The 18179-nt window shown below is 34.0% G+C and overlaps 5 protein-coding genes across 9 annotated transcripts; 3 read left to right on the forward strand and 2 right to left on the reverse strand.

Annotated features, from left to right (window-relative positions):
* Window positions 1-435: 435 nt before the first annotated feature.
* Pat1 (Protein interacting with APP tail-1) lies at window positions 436-3303 on the reverse strand. 2 transcript variants are annotated; one of them, XM_066740881.1, is made up of 10 exons: window positions 3170-3303; window positions 2925-3089; window positions 2517-2630; window positions 2188-2438; window positions 1939-2118; window positions 1619-1874; window positions 1406-1530; window positions 1006-1285; window positions 744-909; window positions 436-673 (listed from the first exon to the last, which is right to left on the reverse strand). In XM_066740881.1, exons 2-10 carry the CDS (start codon window positions 3066-3068, stop codon window positions 444-446), a joined length of 1746 nt encoding a protein of 581 aa, XP_066596978.1. In that variant the 5' UTR covers window positions 3069-3089; window positions 3170-3303; the 3' UTR covers window positions 436-443. The 2 variants fall into 2 exon arrangements, with proteins under 2 accessions (XP_066596978.1, XP_066596977.1); XM_066740880.1 differs by having other exon boundaries at window positions 3222-3263.
* Window positions 3304-4164: 861 nt separating this feature from the next.
* On the forward strand, window positions 4165-6048 carry LOC136781710 (uncharacterized). The gene is made up of 5 exons (XM_066740684.1): window positions 4165-4593; window positions 4691-4863; window positions 5209-5367; window positions 5433-5772; window positions 5849-6048. Exons 1-5 carry the CDS (start codon window positions 4371-4373, stop codon window positions 6007-6009), a joined length of 1056 nt encoding a protein of 351 aa, XP_066596781.1. The 5' UTR covers window positions 4165-4370; the 3' UTR covers window positions 6010-6048.
* Window positions 6049-6337: 289 nt separating this feature from the next.
* Window positions 6338-10831, forward strand: LOC136781711 (uncharacterized). Of its 4 annotated transcripts, XM_066740685.1 has the most exons (7): window positions 6338-6465; window positions 6594-6810; window positions 7743-7995; window positions 8070-8284; window positions 8872-8944; window positions 9014-9100; window positions 9206-10831. In XM_066740685.1, the coding sequence occupies exons 2-7, from the start codon at window positions 6672-6674 to the stop codon at window positions 9390-9392; spliced, it is 954 nt and encodes a 317-aa protein (XP_066596782.1). In that variant the 5' UTR covers window positions 6338-6465; window positions 6594-6671; the 3' UTR covers window positions 9393-10831. The 4 variants fall into 4 exon arrangements, with proteins under 4 accessions (XP_066596782.1, XP_066596785.1, XP_066596783.1 ...); XM_066740688.1 differs by lacking the exon at window positions 6338-6465 and having other exon boundaries at window positions 6719-6810; window positions 7497-7995; window positions 9206-10825; XM_066740686.1 differs by lacking the exons at window positions 6338-6465; window positions 6594-6810 and adding an exon at window positions 6818-7349 and having other exon boundaries at window positions 7497-7995; window positions 9206-10825.
* A 663-nt stretch (window positions 10832-11494) lies between these two features.
* On the forward strand, window positions 11495-13748 carry LOC136781832 (phospholipase A2-like). The gene is made up of 7 exons (XM_066740837.1): window positions 11495-11512; window positions 12289-12340; window positions 12404-12587; window positions 12672-12895; window positions 12995-13067; window positions 13134-13220; window positions 13329-13748. Exons 1-7 carry the CDS (start codon window positions 11495-11497, stop codon window positions 13531-13533), a joined length of 843 nt encoding a protein of 280 aa, XP_066596934.1. The 3' UTR covers window positions 13534-13748.
* Window positions 13573-15201, reverse strand: LOC136781709 (probable importin subunit alpha-A). Its single transcript, XM_066740683.1, has 6 exons — window positions 14827-15201; window positions 14539-14751; window positions 14292-14473; window positions 14024-14219; window positions 13786-13951; window positions 13573-13711 (listed from the first exon to the last, which is right to left on the reverse strand). Exons 1-6 carry the CDS (start codon window positions 15070-15072, stop codon window positions 13599-13601), a joined length of 1116 nt encoding a protein of 371 aa, XP_066596780.1. The 5' UTR covers window positions 15073-15201; the 3' UTR covers window positions 13573-13598.
* Between the last annotated feature and the right edge of the window lie 2978 nt (window positions 15202-18179).

An 18179-nucleotide genomic window follows, 5' to 3' on the forward strand; every position in this document is an offset into this window, starting at 1 on the left:
ATATATAACAGTCATATGTTAAGAATAGACAGACGAAGTAAATGCGATTCGTAAAATCATAAATTAAAAAACATTTTGTTTTCCTTTTTAAAAGCAGCACAATTAGCGTGCGGGGAAACTGACTGAGAAAAAGTACAAAATTGCAACATGACTAAGAGAATTTGAATCAAAAGTGTAGAGTATTAATTTAATGTTTCCTAGCATTTACATAAATATATATGTACAATGAAGAGTCAACTCATATCAGTGCCTCAAGAATGCCATTGGCAGGTTCCAGTTTAAAATATAAGTAACTGATAATACGCCTGTTACCTAAGATGATGAGAATGTTCTAATGAAATGGCAGATCACTTCATTATGATCGATCAAGGGGTCGGTCATATGACTCGCAAAGTGTAATAGGAGTCATTAATAAGATTGAAGGGTTGGCATTTTTTTCAATATCACATAGAAAAGAACGTGTTAAGCACGTCCTCAATTGGCTGTGGACGTTTCTGCAGATCAATTGGCGGATCTTCCGATTGTGCTCGTTTATCTCTTAATTCTTTCCACTCAGTCAAGGTATCGGTATATTCCAACACCTTATCGTATTCGTCCAGTTTCTCGTATGCATGTAATAAACCTCTGTAATCGTATTCCAAACCGCTGTAACTCTTCCCGTATAGTTTTAAGCCTGAAGCCAAAGAGATTTATATGGTAATGGGTTTCTATTAATCTGATGCAGTAAATAAAGTTGAACTTACTGATGGCGATACTGCGATTGTAGAGTTCTGCAGCATCTCTAAATCTATTCATATGAAAATTGTACAGAGATGCCAGATGACCCAAGCTTAATCCAACTTCGTAATCATCGGGACCTAATATTTCCTCTTTAATGGTGATTGCTCGTATGTGCATTTCTTCTGCTTTCTAAAGTAAGGAACAAGATAATTAGTATTATCGAAATCTATTCTAATAAAACAGAATTAATTAATTACAGTAATTAAAGACAAAATTAGTAAGTACCTTGAATTTTCTCATGCTTTGATACAATCTGCCTAAATTTCCATAGTGTTTGGCTGTTTGTACATTATTTTCTCCAAACGTGTTTTTGGATACATGCAGTGCAGATAAATGAAGACACTCTGACTTTTGCAGTAAGTTTTGTTCTGACATTGGTGCTGCTATATTGTCCAATGCAATTTCTTCCAATATCAATGCTTTCACTCTTCTGGCACTCGACAACATCAAGTGATCACTAGGTAATAGTTTTTCCATAATACGTATAGCTTGCCCTACATGATTACTGCAAGAAATTGTTTCAATTAAACCTAACAACGTTTTTTTAATATTTAATTTGATATTCATTTTTCTTATAATAATCTATTTTCTTCTTTATGTTATTACATAAACTATTTATTTGTACCTTGCTTCTACAAATATTCCAGAACTGTATTCATAAACGTAAAGTGCGTAAGCCAGATCTTCGTGTGCTAAGGCCACGTGAATATTATTTTTTCCAAAAATTGCTTTTCTTATATCTAGCGCCATCTATAAATAAATTAAAATAAATAATAAAATATTAATTATTTTTGTTCTATGAAAAAAAAGACAATGCTTATAATAAAATTTTACTTACTGAAAAGATAGTTACACTATTCATGATACTATCATAATTTAATAAGTAAAATCCATAATCTATAAGAACATCGCTGCATTTTGGATGATGTAAATCAAACACTTCTCTTGTAAGATAAATCGCTTGTCTAATTAACAGCCCTGCTTTTTGAAACTCTCGTTTCATCACACATGCTTTTGCTGCTTTCCTCAAGACATCAATTGTAATTTTTGCAGGTAGTGTTGGTTTTAATTCCTTTAATGCTTCTATGCTCCAACTAGTGTAGTAAAAATTTTTAATATCAAGAAACAAAATCAAATGATGGCTACAAGTGTACTTACCTGTATGCTTTATCATATTCACATCTTAAAAAAAATAGAGTACTGAATTCTGCATATAAAGCAGCATGATTTATTTCTGTATATCCTGCCTGGTTTAGTTTTTCAATTGTTTCCAATGCTAAAGTATAAGTTTCTGCCGCTGAACGGAAGGAACAGTAGCCTGCTTGTGCAAGTAACAATCTGAAGGATTAAAGGATATTTGACAAATCTTATAGAACTGAGCAAGTAATAAGAAATAAAGAAACAAACTTGTAACAACAGTCCAATGTTCTGCACCAGTTTTCTGGGGTCTGATTATCTGTAAGACATAGATTTTTGCAAGGTAATAGTACCATTTCACTGTTTCTGTACCATCCAGCATCACTTAGAAATCCTCCAAGTCTCAAACCCAAGTTAATAATTTTTTTCTTTGCTTGTGGATTCTCTCTAACTCTTAAAGACTGTAAATTATAGTTTATTGATAATTGGTGTCCAACTTTTGTTCCATGGTCCATTAAAGCCTAAAATATATACTTCTTTGTATTACAGACACTGAAATATGGTTAATTCATTTAATCTAAAAGGTACTGAATTGTTACCTGAAAACTTTCCAACAAATGTATACGTCGATTTGTAACCTTCAACATCTTGGAGAAAGTCTCCAGGTCTGTGAATTCCATTCCTAGCAGACATAGTCGCTTCTCTTTGTACAACTAGGAAACAACCAAGGTGACAATTAATTATTTTTAACAGCTTCTTGACAGATGTGTCTACTGTCAACAGAGGTTCATAATAGTTCATTCTTAAACTTCGAAGATAATAAAATTGAAACGCATTTTTTATGAAGGAAGAAAAATGTTGGAAGGAGAGTATGAGAGGGAAAGTGAAAATTAGGAGAAGGAAAATTACTTGCTATCTTCTACGAGGAAGAGAGAGAGAGAGTGTGTGTGTGCGCGCGCGAGAAAGAAAGAGAGTGGCAATGGTTTTGGGGTAGATTTGACGTTTACCTCGTGGTAAATATCGAATTGCACATTTTCAGGTAGGTAGGCTAGGTAATTCTTGAAAACGAGGAAATTCTCGGCTATCTCGTACACACTGAGATCGTAGAGGCTTTTTGTCGTGGAGACCTGTGACTCGCGTCCTTCGGCCATTTTCCTAGGGCCTCTGACAATCTACAAGTAAGCAAATAAGCTTATAAGCAGCCACAAGTCACAACTGCAATTACTGTAACACTTCTTGTGCGTATGCGTACACGGTTTTTCTACTAATACTGCTCTCCCCGCATCTCTGCTATAGTAACTCACCACTGCACTGCATTGCACTATACACATACATAACATTCAACAGCGCAAACTCTTCACGTTCACGACCAATCCCCACTTTTCCGCCAATCACGTAAGACTGCACGAAAGAATCATGGTACTACCAGCTGATGAGAACAAACGTCACCTGAATATAAACAAAATTTTATCTTCTATATCTTTGCTTCACTGATGTTTTATTGGTCGTATCTCTTATCGCTTGCTTTTCACTAACTTCTAACTTTCCTTATCAGGAAGCTCTTTTACTCTAAAAAAGACAAATCATGATCATGAAACCTTGTATTTATTATTTTTATTCTATAGATCCGCTCCGATATTTGAATTATTACTTTGATCATATATCAATAATAGTAGTTTCTTTTTTGAAAATCAAAGAGAGCTAGATTTTGAACTCTTATGAAAACGTGAAAGTCTTCCATATTGCGATTGACGAGGATAAAAGGCTTTCTTTGATATATATTTTTCGTGTTGCAAGGCTTTAAAACGTTCTGGATTTTTAGATGTGTTTCCTTTTCAGTGATATATTCCTGAGCTGGACAATAAAGGATTAGAAATGTTCTTTCTACTTTTCAATAAACTCAGCTGTATAAGATCTAGATCTGTTTTACCGACTGAGTTACGTTCACGTGAAAACCGAATATTTCAAACGTTTCTTGAATTTTAAAAAGCAAATGGGGCAAATGGTACGCCGAAAAACATGCGCGGCTCTGTTTTGAGCAAGCTCTTACGACAAACCATTAAAAGCTATGTACTTTTGGATATAAGAGATACTTCTATTTGCAAAAACAGCTACACAGCTTGGTAATATAGTATTTGTTCCAGCATCACGAAAAAGCAGAGAAACCGTTCATAAAACGGTTAAATGTTTGTCACGCAGTTCAATTTTAGGCTTTCCGCAAAATGTGACACTTCCACGAATGGTTCCTGACGCGTGGAAATTAAGAATAAATAAAGCTTGTATAAGCAGAGCACACTTTTGGTTTTTAATCGATAGAAAAAAAAAGACAATAGATAATCGATAAATATTTTGTATTGCCAAGAAGGCAATGAATGGAGGCAGTTTTGGGCTATTTGTCGTCGTTTATCCGTTTAGTCGGATAAACGCGGTTTCCAGATATTTCGAGGCATGAAATGAAGCGCGGTATGGACGAAGCTGCAAAAAATGATGAAGAGGATCGTGAATCTGAACGTGAAATTTCGAAGAACTCGAACGATGGCATGCGGAGGACAAATTTTCCATGTTTTTTGCCACAGTCAAGCGGTCGAACACGTGCTTCCGGTCGGCCTGAGGAGTTCACGTGTTCCCTTTACATCTCGCGTGCCGGTCCTCAAGATAACGTGCAAAGGAACCAAGGTGTGCTTACTAGATGTGCATTTCCGGTTAAAGTACTTTCTCCATTCCTGAAGTAATAATAACGGTAATTTATCAAATTGCTGTTTCACTGGAACAGCGGAACTGTCAAGATCAAGTTTGGAAGAAGCCATAAGGTCATCGGACCCGTCGGGACGTTGGCACGTATCTGAGACTTCTTGTGGCCTAATTGGTGCATTCATGCGGGAGCCGGATGCAGAGAAGCTCTTGCAACGTGGTGACCTTGCTCGAATCTTCGGAGGCCCCGTTCAGGTTCTTCACGAATATATTGCATAAATGCTACTCTCCTTACGAAATAAGAAAGCGAATCATGGGATAATTGAATAACTCGGACCGAGGAATATCATTCTATCCGCTTTCTCCCTCCTCCAGCGTACTTTTATTTCTTTATTGCATCATTTTTCATTGCGCAATCCTGCATACTTTCCACTTTCTTATCGCCAGTCCAAATACTCTTTCCATTCACGCTATTATTTCTGCAATAATTATACCCTCTTATTTACCCTCCATCTCTTAACCTTGAAGAAATAGCCTCGCATAAATTTTTCAATAATCAACCCTCATTCTTGCTTTCGCAATAAATCATTACATCCACAGGTTGCTCGATTTTCTGCCAGAGACTCAAGATATCGCCAGGCAATTTTATTGAGGGACGTTCCATGGGCCATTCCACTGCAGGATTTGAGCTCAGCATTGGCCAAACAAGGTATCTCGACCGGAAGTGTCGAAAGATCTCGACAATATGTGCGAGTCGAGGTAAAGGCAGCTTTTTACAGTTGATTTCTGGCACGATCAATTCTTTTACTGTTTTGGTCGAACAGGTGCTTGACGCGGGTCATTACGAGCTCCTATTGAGACAAGGCTTGGACTTTTTTGGAGCAGCGAGATTTAGCGCAGCACCAGAGCGTTGGTGGCGCACCGGAAATGTAGGATCGAGCCAACCAGTACTCGGAAGCGGAAATGGCCAGCAAGAAGGGACGAATTTCCATCAAGGGGACGGCGTGCTTCAGTGTTATCGTTGCCAAGGATTCTGGCACGTGGCTGCCAACTGCAGACATTTACCTAGATGCGTACGTTGTGGTGAACCACACAGTGTCGAATTCTGCTCTCGACCCAGAAACGATCCAGTTTGTTGCCACTGTTCTGGACCACATCACGCTGGTAACTCTCATTCTTTTCTCGCATTTCGTTAAACATGAAAACACAAATTTTTATTAGTTTTTTGAATCTCTCAAAGGATACCGTCAGTGTCCTGTAAGATTACAGCTGCTGAACGCAACTCCTATCAGCATTACTCTCAGCACCTCCAGGCTTTCCGGGCAGTATCCCATGAACTTGACTGGTAAAACTAATGCTGCGTCCCAAGGTCAGCAGTCTCTCAAACCAAATCATCCATGAGAGCTAAAGAATCAATTTTAAAATTTCCAACAGTCCATCAGTCAGCAGAAGAAAAAATCCACGTTTCCCCTGGAAAAACAATAAGATATAAGAAAGTGGACTGGTGAATAATTTAAAAAAATTAGCAATACTGTCCAAAACCTAATTTGTTAAACAAATTTACAGTCTTAGCTAGGAACATGGAAAACAATTTAGAATTCAATGTCGCATACATATCTTATTCTACTGGGATTATTGTCAGTTAACTCACAACTGTTGTATCGAGCAAACTAATTGCTTTTTAATGGAATTTTTGTAAAAAGATTTTAAGTTAATACAATTGAACTTTTTTATATTTTGAGTTTCTTCTAAAATTTATCATTGTTGAGAAAAGTATGTAGCAATAACTTATCCAGGAATTAAGCTCGCAATAGTGGTATAATTTTAGACATCGAGCATTGGGGATAGATAATAATGGTATGTACAGCACATTGAAAATAATAAGTTAGTGAGTTGCTCGAGGCATTCAGGGTTAAGAGTACAGTAAAGACATTATGAATTTTTGGTGTCGAGGCTAATATCGATCACGAAACTGTGCTTCACAGTTGGCAGGAGGATAACCCGTTTGATACGGTTAGTTTTTGCCAGTGGAGGATCTGTTAGGAATTCAGTTAGGCAGTTCTATGGGATTGGTGCGTCTCTCTGCAGGGAGACGTTGGCCTTTTCTGGTTTTTCTGCCGGCCTACTTTCTTCGTCCTAGTCTCCTCTCGAATCTGGGTCCCCCTCCTCAGCTTGAAGGAAGGAAAGGGGCCTCGACACCAGGTGACTCTACGACCACAAACAACTCTTCGACTCTACTCGCTTTTTCCACCGTTCATAGTCTTCCTTCATCAGTTATTCATCTCCTTTCGATCCGGCAACAACTCCACAATCCATTTCTAAAGCCTCGCACAGAAGCCTGTTCTGTAAGAACAAATCCAGCTCCACATTGTAACTCAAAAATTGGTTTCATCTATTCTTCATTTGGGATCCGATATTCTCCCTGAAAACAAATAAACTTTTAGATTCAAAAATTAATCCAACTAATTTTTACCTACTCCAAATTTATTGCCTCTTTTCTCTCAAAATCCAATCCGCTTTTATTATTCGGAGATTATCGTTGGAGCTTTGTGTCTGATTTCTTATCACCAAAGTATCATTCTGGTTTAGACACTTTTCTATAAAAATTAGCTGGCATTCTTATTTAAAATTTGAAGAAATTTGTGAATTAGCATAAATAGGAGATTATTTGAAGAAAGTGTTGAAGTGATGCTCCAATAACTACTAATTTTTTATTAGTATTTAAAATATATTTAAAAGTGGTATGTAGACATTTCTCTTTTAAGATAGAAATAATTTACGTCATGGATATGCCGAAGGTCGATAGTTGCACGAAACAGTACTAACATCAAGTTATAGCATGACAGTGCCAAGTGTTCACATTAAACAATGGATATATGATTTCACAGGTCAAATTAATTGGTTTTCACGATACTTTGGTGATAAAGGAACTTGTAAAATGTAATTTCTATCGATGATCCTAGGAACGTGACAATTCATTCGATAAATAGCCACAGTTTGGACTGTCATTATTTCGTGTCATTAGTCTCCCGGTAGTAGGAGTCGTAGAAAAAGGGAAAGTGAACGTTGAAAAGTTATAAGTCAAGCTCTGACAGAGCTAGTGAGAGCTGAGACCATTTTTTTAAATTCGCCAGTGTTTTACAAGGATTCAACGATGAGCTGCAACTGGTTGATTCACTCCTTAATTTTGGCAATCTGTGGACTAGCGTTGCCACAGCCAGCTCATTTTAATTTGAAGTTAAAAGGTCTTTTGGGTATCTTTCCAAAAACTCCATCGTTGAATCCAGGTGACATGAGAGTGATCTACTATCATGAACAAACGATTGTCGTAGTTGACCTTGGGTCAACTGATCATGAACTACACAATTGCAATATGATTGAAGTTTAGTGAGTACCTACATTTAGTACTTGTGAATTAATTTTTTCAGCAATGATTTCTAACGAATACATTCGTATGGTAGCGAGCCTTACGAAGCCCAATCAGTCCTCGGAAATTTGTCTCATTCACTTGGCATAAAAAAAGTGAAACTGGTTGAGATGATGAAATTAATGCATCAGTGTGAACTTTTGGACAAATTGCAAGCTCAACATTCGGATTGCTCGTCCAAACATCCCCTCACTCAGGGGGAAGGACTGACGGAAAATTCATTATCTTTGCTTGCTGGTATTGTACCAGGTAATTTAACTATAGTAACGTTAAAAAAAATCGCTCACATAATATTGATTAGCAGCGTTTATTAAAAATATTTGACTCTAACAGTAAATACACTCATCAATATTATGAATGATCAGTAGTTTTACAATAATTTGTTTGATCAATACAATAAAATAACATTTGTTTTATAAATACAAAACGAGTTACGTTGATTAATGTTAAAGAATCGACTGTGACAATTAATCATTTAAATTTTATGCAAAATATTTTGCATTAAAATAATGTGTTATTGAAGCATTTATGAATATCTTTCATTTTCATGTTGACCAATACATACACGTTAACAGGAATAATGAATACTATTGTAATATTTATAAATGTTTATTTATATTATTGAATAAATAATGTATATTAATTACTAGAAGAAATAATTGAATGATAAATGCTTGATTGTTGACACTACACAATTGATTATTAGTTTGAATTTGAATAGATTAATTGTCTCAATAAACATTTTTATAGGTTTTACGTCCTTTCTTCCTTGAGCGCATTATCAATTATTTGTATTGCTTATCTAACATTTTTTAACGACGATAATATCTGTTCAGGAACTAAATGGTGCGGACCTGGAGACATAGCAGAAACCTATCGTGATTTAGGCCAGAATGCAAATATTGATAGGTAAACAATATCCCTTGGGTTATAATCCTTTTTTCAATCATTTTTCTAACAATTTTAATGAAATTTCAGATGTTGCAGAAATCACGATCTATGTCCTGTAAAAATAAGATCAAAAACAACAAGATATAATTTAACCAATAATTCTGTGTATACTAAGTAAGTAGTGGAATCATTTTATATGGTACGAAATTCAACCTTTTCACACACACACACACAATATTTGCTTTATCAAATATTTTACTTTTTAAATTAAATTTTTAGGTCTCATTGTACTTGCGACGAGGCATTCCATAGCTGTTTGAAAGATGCAAACGACCCAACTGGTAATCTAATGGGTCGTGTTTTTTTCAACATCTTGCAAATACCTTGCATTGAAAATATAAAGGACAACCATCAATTTAATACGCAAACTAAGATGAAATTTATTCCTGCCAAATTACAGTATTAAACTGTAAATGAAATTTTTTAACGTGATACTGCAATTTTATTCATCTCAAGTAGCTTGATTCTTAAGTTGATATTGTAAAATATTAGTTATTTATATTTTTTATTTTTACTTATGCTATATCTCTGTACATATACCATTATTTTTCGTATAAAATGTAATTATATACGTAAAACTTCTTATTCAGTCAGTTTGTTGAAGCGATGATGATAGATACGAATGCTACATCGTTTTTTGTTGTTTCTAATAAAAAATAAAATTTGTACAGAAATTTTACTTTCACGAACATCAAGAGACACGGTAGAGTCTCGACGGCAAGTACACATATATATAGTCAAGTGCTACCGTGTAACTTATACAGTAAGTTTAGCCGTCTCAATTTTTAAATCGACATATCTCTGTGAATTATGCATTGTCATTTATATTTTGTTAGATAATTTTCAAATTATATAAGTTATAAAAGTAAAGAAAAACAAATAATTGTACCGAATTTTCAAACAAAAATATTAACTTTTCAATTATATGGCTGTCTATTTCAAATTACATACACGCGGCAAGCTCGTAGATTATTATATGGTCAATCGCTGCACGAAACAGAAATAACATTTGATTATATCACAAAAGTATAGAGAATTAAACAATCAATCGTTACATTATAAGTTTTCTTACTATGTCTGTATGATGATAAAAGAATAGAAAATTTATGTTCTACATCAAAGAGATTCAGAACTTCGAAAAGCAATTCGATATTTTTGTTGAAATAATCGTAGAATGTGTTCCAATTGGTTGATATGCTCTTCAATTTTGGCGATCTTTTTCGAGCTCACCTTACAACAACCGCCTTTTTTAACAAAATTTAAAAGTATGTTCAGATGCCAATCGAAGAAGCATACCAGTATTCAGGAGGTTTATCACTATGAACACACTTTGGTTGTTGCCAATATAGGAGATGATGATGAACTTCGAAACTGCGACATTATTGATGTTTAGTGAGTGCCCAAATATTAAAGATTCATTTTTGTAATAATGATTTTTGAAACAAATCAATTCCTAGCGAGCCACACAAAGCTCAGAAAGTGTTAAAAAAATTGTCCACGGTTTCAAACATTCGGAGCATACGACTGACACACATGATGAGTTTAATGCACCAATGTGAACTTTTGGAGCAAGTGCAATCTGATTACTCCGTTATTCCATCCAGACGTACATCCGCAAAATCAGCCACTCCAAAGAAAAAAACATCGATAAATTCTGTGAATATGTTTACTGGCATTGTACCAGATAATATATCTAAAATTCAGTTGTTCTTGCCTCAATTCCAAGCTTTCCAATTCTTCAATTTCAAAAAATCATTTAATAAACTAATCCCATCTAATCAGGTACTAAGTGGTGTGGAGTTGGAAATGCAGCAGAGAATTATCATGATTTAGGCCAGAATGCCAATATTGATAAGTATAAATATTACCTTTTGGCCAATCAATCTTCTTACACATTCTCTTATTAATTTCAATAAAACTTCAGGTGCTGCAGGAGACACGATCTTTGCCCTGTAAAAATACGACACAATGATACAAGATTTGGTTTAATTAATACTGATAATTTTACTAAGTAAGCTACGAATAATCTTAACTAATATAGCTTTAATATTTCTAATGCTTGTATGTATGGATCTTACTAAAGTAAATTATACGATATATGAATTCCGTACATTTTAGGTATCACTGTATATGCGACAGGGCATTCTATATTTGTTTGAAATTTTTCGACGACGAAGTTGGTAATCTTATACGTCGTATTTTCTTTAACCATCATCCAGCATTCTGCATTGATGATGTACCAGACGACAAGAGTCGTTATAAGAAGAATAGGACATTCGTTCCTCGAAGACGATTTTCTAATACAAATGAGAAGAATTAGAATTATTTAAGAATTTACTCCACCTCTAATAAATTAGATTTTCATATACAAATTTAATATATTAGTTATATTTATATTCGTTAATGTTTATATATTGTACCTGTATAAAATTTGTTATCATTTATATATGAAATATATTTTCTATGTGTAAGTATATACAGGGTGAGGCACTTAACCCGCCTCAGAATATGGATGCAGAAAGACACGTATCTCTTTAACTATAAAAGATATTCAATTTTTGCATAGGACTTTTTCGAAGCCTCTTGTTATTTGCTTTCAGAAAGGTCCTATGCAAATATTGAATATCTTTTACAGTTAAAGAAATACGCGTCTTTCTGCATTCATATTCTGGAGCGGGTTAAGTGCTTCACCTTGTATATGTAATTATAATGTGTTTAACTTCCTTTTACATATTGTGAAGACGGTTTATCGCAATGAGTGTAACATTGATCAAATCATTTTTATACTCTTTCTGGTGTCATTTAGTTTGCATGATCATATACATATTTCCTATAAAAAAAAATACTTTTAAAATATTTTTGTGGTACAAAGTGATAAATCTAATTGATCAAAATATTTTGAATACAGGAGATATTAAAAGAAGAGACTGGTACATTCCGAGATAAGATTGAGCAGTATACAGAGTATGCAAATTATGTTAATTTATTTTAAAGAACTCGAGCTCCTTATGTGCAACTGCATATACTTAACCCGAAATAAACCTTAAAACTAAAAATATCTGCATTTTAAACATAAGTTAACAAACCAATACAACTTTCTCATTTAAACCAAATCAGATACGATTAACTCGTTAATTCTTGAATCATAAAAATAAAATGTTAAACGATAGTTTTTTTACGAGTAATTAAATATTGGAAGGTCGACTGCTGCACGAAGCAGCAATAGCGTAAGTTTAAAGCGTGTGTCAAATTAGTGATAAAGGGATATAAAATGCATTTTCTATACAACAAATCAAAAATAGGAAAAGTTAAGCTCGAACAGCTGGTACGAGCTAAAATATTTTGTAATAGTCTGCAAGTGTCTTTAAGAGAAATCCACAATGAAATCCAATTGGCTAATCTGTTCCTTGATTTTAGTAATTTATTGCAAACTCGCCTCGCAAAAGCCTCCAACAAATCTTGTAAAAAGAATTAAAAATATATGGTCATGCAGAACGAAGAGTAACCATATTCGAGAGGTTTTTTATCACGAGCAAACCGTCGTTGTTGCTGACTTAGGACCTGATCGTAAATTGCACTACTGTAATATTCTTGAAGTTTAGTGAGTAGTAATAGCAGTATATCCCTTCACATTTTATAGATTCAGTACCTTAACAACAATTTCTAAGACAAATTTTGGTTGCAGTGAAACACAAGAAGCTGATGAATTGTTAGAAAAACTGAAATCGGAACATACTACTGAAAGAATGAGCCTAGAAGAAATGATTAAATTAACCCATCAGTGCGAGCTTTTGGAAAAATTCCAAACTGATTATTCGGTGATTCCGTCTAGTTTTAAGGGCAAGGAAGTCACATTAAAAAAACAGACATCAAAAACCTCTCTTGATTCACTCTCTAGCGCCACAATAGGTGATTACTTAATTATTACCTGCTTAAAATAGAATTCTGAGATTTTCTAATACTTTCTTCTACCAAAAATCATTTAACAAATGAATTGTATCTAATTAGGAACTAAGTGGTGTGGACCGGAAAATAAAGCAGATCACTATCATGATCTGGGCCAGAATGTCAATATTGACAGGTAATATCATTTTCAAGCTAATTAATTGTTTCCTTCATCCTCTTATCAATTCCATTGAAACTTTAGATGCTGCAGAAGACACGATCTTTGTCCTGTAAAAATACGGCCAAATGATACAAAATACAATTTAACTAATACTGGAGAATACACAAAGTGAGTAGTATAAGTAATTTCAATTTTCTAGTTATTTTTGTTTGTTTGTTTGTTTTTTTTTTTTGAGAAAATATAATGCATACAAAATATACATATAATTCATTTTAGATACCATTGTCTTTGCGAAGAAGAATTTCACACTTGCTTGAGATTTTTTGATGATCCGGCTGGTAATATAATAGGTCGTACTTACTTCAGTTACTATCCAATAAACTGTATTGATGATATACCTGATGAGCAATACCCTTACATAACAATAAGAAAATTTATTCGTACAGAAAGACATACTTCTATGGCAAATGAATGGAACTAATAAGGTTTAGTAGGTTTCTCCATTTTAGACTCATTTTAAATGTAAGTTTATCTAGGAAGCATGGTTTAACTTCCCTTTACATATTGTGATTGAGAGATTTGCTGTAATGAGGACAAAAAGGATAAGTCGTTCTTCATTCTATCAGATATTATGGTGATTGGATGATTATACAAGTTTCCTATGATAAAAATTAAAATAAATTATTTCTATAATTATTAAGTTTTTTTAAACTTCCTTTACAAAAGAGATTACCTAATAGCCAAAGTAATTCTTTATTAATGTAATCATTATCTCGTTGTAGCATCCTATTAACAACAGTGAGGAAGTTAGGATAATTCTGATAATTTAAAAGAATTGTAGCTATCTCTCCACTTGGTTCGCTTATCATATTTGCCAAGATATGAGCAAGGCCTGTCATCTACAGCAAAATTGAGAAATATAATATAAGAAGTATTAAAAATAATTTATTACAAAAAAAAAAATAAATTACCACAATAATGTCAAAATCTTCTTCTTGATTTAGAGATTCAAAAAGATTTTCAAATATAACTGGTACAAATTTATGTAAATGACTCTGGCAACCTGGTGATGATGATAAGAATGCTAAAGTCCAGAGAAAATATTTATCTCTGAAGCTGTGATTTTTCTTGAGAACTGCTTCTATAATTTTAATTTTCTCTTCTTCCCTAGAAATAAATAAAAAGGCTTAAGCATTATGTGTTATTGATTAAGCTATTAATATTTATAATACAACATACATAATTTGGTTAAAGCCTCCATAAATACAATGAGTTATTGCATATAAAACAGATGGTAATGAAAAATCTTCACAACTTGTTAACAAAGAAATTAATATATTAATAGCACCCTGTTTATACAAAGTGTCAAAGGCCTTGCTGCTTCCAACAGATAAATTTCCTATAGTCCATGCACAAATCTCCTAAAAGTATAAATACTTGATAATTGAAATTCCAATAAACTAAATAATAAAATTAATTTACAAACCAATAATGGATTGTTTAATGATTCCAGCTCGTTTACAAGGTAAGGTGAAATATATTTTGCCAATGTCATACAAGCTTTTGCATTACCTAGTGCAATATTACAGCAGCAATTGGCAGCATATAATTGAGAAACAGGGTTATTGCTGGACAAATCACGCACTAATGAAAATACTATTTGGTCTACCCCTAAGAAAATATTAATATTTTCTTCGCTCTGAATAAAAGAACATAAATATATTTATTATCAAAAATTAAATTATTCACCACAGTAAATACAGCTGCAACTAACCTGAACAAGAGAATTTTGCAGGAGCTGATAATCTTCAATAGACAAAGTTTTTTTTTTCAAATTCAATGCTCTGTCAAGTATAAATTCTTTGGTATAAGAAACATCAGAAATAAAATCTCCCAAGGCACGTCGTGTCTTTAAAAGAGCAAATCTTTGTTTTTCTCTGTTATTATTATGATTGTCTTTCATTGTTTTTCGAATTCTTTCTATCGTTTCACTATTCTTTTCAACTTGTTTTGAGTCCATCTTACTGCATATAATAAAGTATAAATATAATAATTTAATATAAACAAACCAGGTAGTCCTTCACAGTCCTTATTCATACAGCTGATGCTAGCTGATGCTAGCAGACACTAGCAGAGATGAAACGGGAGATTGCTCATGCCGTGATTGCCGTGTCCCGAAGCAATCCTTGCCGGTAGGCGGCGCTTCGATCCCATCGTTTAGCTTCCCAGTAGTGGGATTCTGTAACTCTTAGCGACAACTTTCGGTATCGTCAGAGATGAAACGGGAGATTGCTCATGCGAGGTCCCGAGGCAATCCCTACCGGTAGGCGGCGCTGGTGTTGGCAAACGCGTGTCTCAGGTCCATCTAACCCGTAACGCCATCTATCGGAAGAGACCACGAAGCACGAGCGTTAAGCTTAGAATAGGGTAAAACATATATGCATTGTTGCCAGAAAGCGGAATAAAGAGAGAGCGGAGATATTTTCTCGGACCTCTCTGTCTTTCTCGCTGTTAGCTTCTAGCAGAAGAGTCGAGGCAAAATCTTTCCGTTTCGCTTTGCCGAAAATCTACCAATATTCGATGTCATTTATATTTGCAGGCCAATGCCTTTATACATGATTTTTTCAGCATATTTATTTATCAGCATTGACTTATTTAAATCAATAATAAATTAAGGAAATGCGTATTTGATATATAATAATTATTTTAACTATAATTTCATCGTTATATTTCGCTTATTTCCGTAAAATCTGAATTTCTTTAGTTTATTATTGATTATTGTAAGTCAATGGCCATTAAAAAAAATTTAATCTTAAAAAAAAAAAGAAAAGTACCGTTCAGGAATCGAACCCGGACCCACAAATCGCCACGCTATTACCTTACTGCCTAGACCACGAGGCTTCTTCAGTGCACCGTAAACAGATAGTCTTTTTAAGGGCTTGAAATCTTCTTTTAAACCATATAAATAAACGAAGAACCGACATCTTTATTCATTATTATTCTATCATAATGGTACACAAATTAAAGAATAATTATATAATGTAGATTTTCAAAATCTTTTCCAATAACCAAGAACGGAAACTGCGAGCGTTGATTATTTATCTTCGTTCTTGGCTATTGGAAAAGCTTTTGAAAACTATTCAAAATATAATTATTCCTTAATTTGTGTACCATTATGACAGAATAATAATGAATAAAGCTGTCGGTTGCTCGTTTATTTATATGGTTTAAAAGAAGATTTCAAGCCCTTAAAAAGACTATCTGTTTACGGTGCACTGAAGAAGCCTCGTGGTCTAGGCGGTAAGGTAATAGCGTGGCGATTTGTGGGTCCGGGTTCGATTCCTGAACGGTACTTTTCTTTTTTTTTTTAAGATTAAATTTTTTTTAATGGCCATTGACTTACAATAATCAATAATAAACTAAAGAAATTCAGATTTTACGGAAATAAGCGAAATATAACGATGAAATTATAGTTAAAATAATTATTATATATCAAATACGCATTTCCTTAATTTATTATTGATTTAAATAAGTCAATGCTGATAAATAAATATGCTGAAAAAATCATGTATAAAGGCATTGGCCTGCAAATATAAATGACATCGAATATTGGTAGATTTTCGGCAAAGCGAAACGGAAAGATTTTGCCTCGACTCTTCTGCTAGAAGCTAACAGCGAGAAAGACAGAGAGGTCCGAGAAAATATCTCCGCTCTCTCTTTATTCCGCTTTCTGGCAACAATGCATATATGTTTTACCCTATTCTAAGCTTAACGCTCGTGCTTCGTGGTCTCTTCCGATAGATGGCGTTAGGGGTTAGATGGACCTGAGACACGCGTTTGCCAACACCAGCGCCGCCTACCGGTAGGGATTGCCTCGGGACCTCGCATGAGCAATCTCCCGTTTCATCTCTGGTATCGTTAAGTCCAGTTACCGACAGAAATCGCTAAGTGCGATTCTGTAACTCAGAGTCAGCGATGATTGTCGCTTGTAATGTCGGTACTGTCGGTAACCTACCGAATCCTACCGAATAAACGTACCTTTCCTTCTTAAGAAAACTCTTAGTACAATCTTAGTTAAGCGACGGAGTTACGAACAATTGAAGTTAATATAAATTGTACTAAACCGAATCATTTAGCTGAGAATTGATATTTCACTGAGTTTTTTATTGAAAGGAAAACTAAAAATATCGTTATAACTTAACAACGACCGAGATAGATGTCGCTAGAGGTTCAACGGTACTAATATAAAATTTACCCGACGAATAACGTTTATAAACCTTTGCTTTTCCTTGCACGCATTCCACCAAAAACTCACAATGATCGTAATAAATAATATATACCACATCAACTATTATATTGTGAGTGTTTTTGGCCTCAAGTGGGTCAAACCCCTTAACGACAGCTGTCGGTATCGCTAACTACCGACAGTTATCGCTTGCGCTAACGAATGAGCGATTCTGTAACTTTAGCTTTACGACAATAGTCGGTGCAACTCATATTTGGACGATAACGATAAAATTCGTTAAGGTTCTAGGGAAGCTGGTAATATTGGTGTATTAATACCAACCGAAATAGGAATTTTTGTGTTACTTGACTATATCATTTTTGACTATAGCAATTCTTACTATAGCAAAATTATCATATTTTATTTAAAAGAAGTATTAAAACGTAAGTATATTTTAATTAAAATAAGTAGTAAAAATTAATGTTTTAACATTTTTTTGAGTTAGACAATGTACAGTTAGTGCCTGTGTGCTATAGTTAAATAATACAATTAATTCTATATTTGAGAGAAAACCTCTGCATATATATATATATATATTTATTTTTAAATATAAAAATTGGAAAAATATTAAATTTTGTTTCCTACGATTTTTACTGTAAGCCTTAATTTATAAAGAAAATTTATTGTAAGTACTTTTTTGTGATTTCTAAATATTAATTTAAGAAATATTTGTGACATTTATTATATTTACTTTCTCGGTAAACATCTACCGACGCCTATCACGGTCGTCGTTAAGTTAACGATAGAATTCGGTAGCGACCGCCATTTTTAACACCAATTATCGAAAACTTTGTGTTACAGAATCGCTCTTAGCGATATCTCCCGGTAACTCGATTCAATTA

Source organism: Prorops nasuta, unplaced genomic scaffold (genome assembly GCF_024137725.1).
Source record: "Prorops nasuta isolate Cenicafe-Biocafe unplaced genomic scaffold, Cenicafe_Pnas_1.2 PNAS00024, whole genome shotgun sequence".
NCBI classification, from domain to species: Eukaryota; Metazoa; Arthropoda; class Insecta; order Hymenoptera; family Bethylidae; genus Prorops; species Prorops nasuta.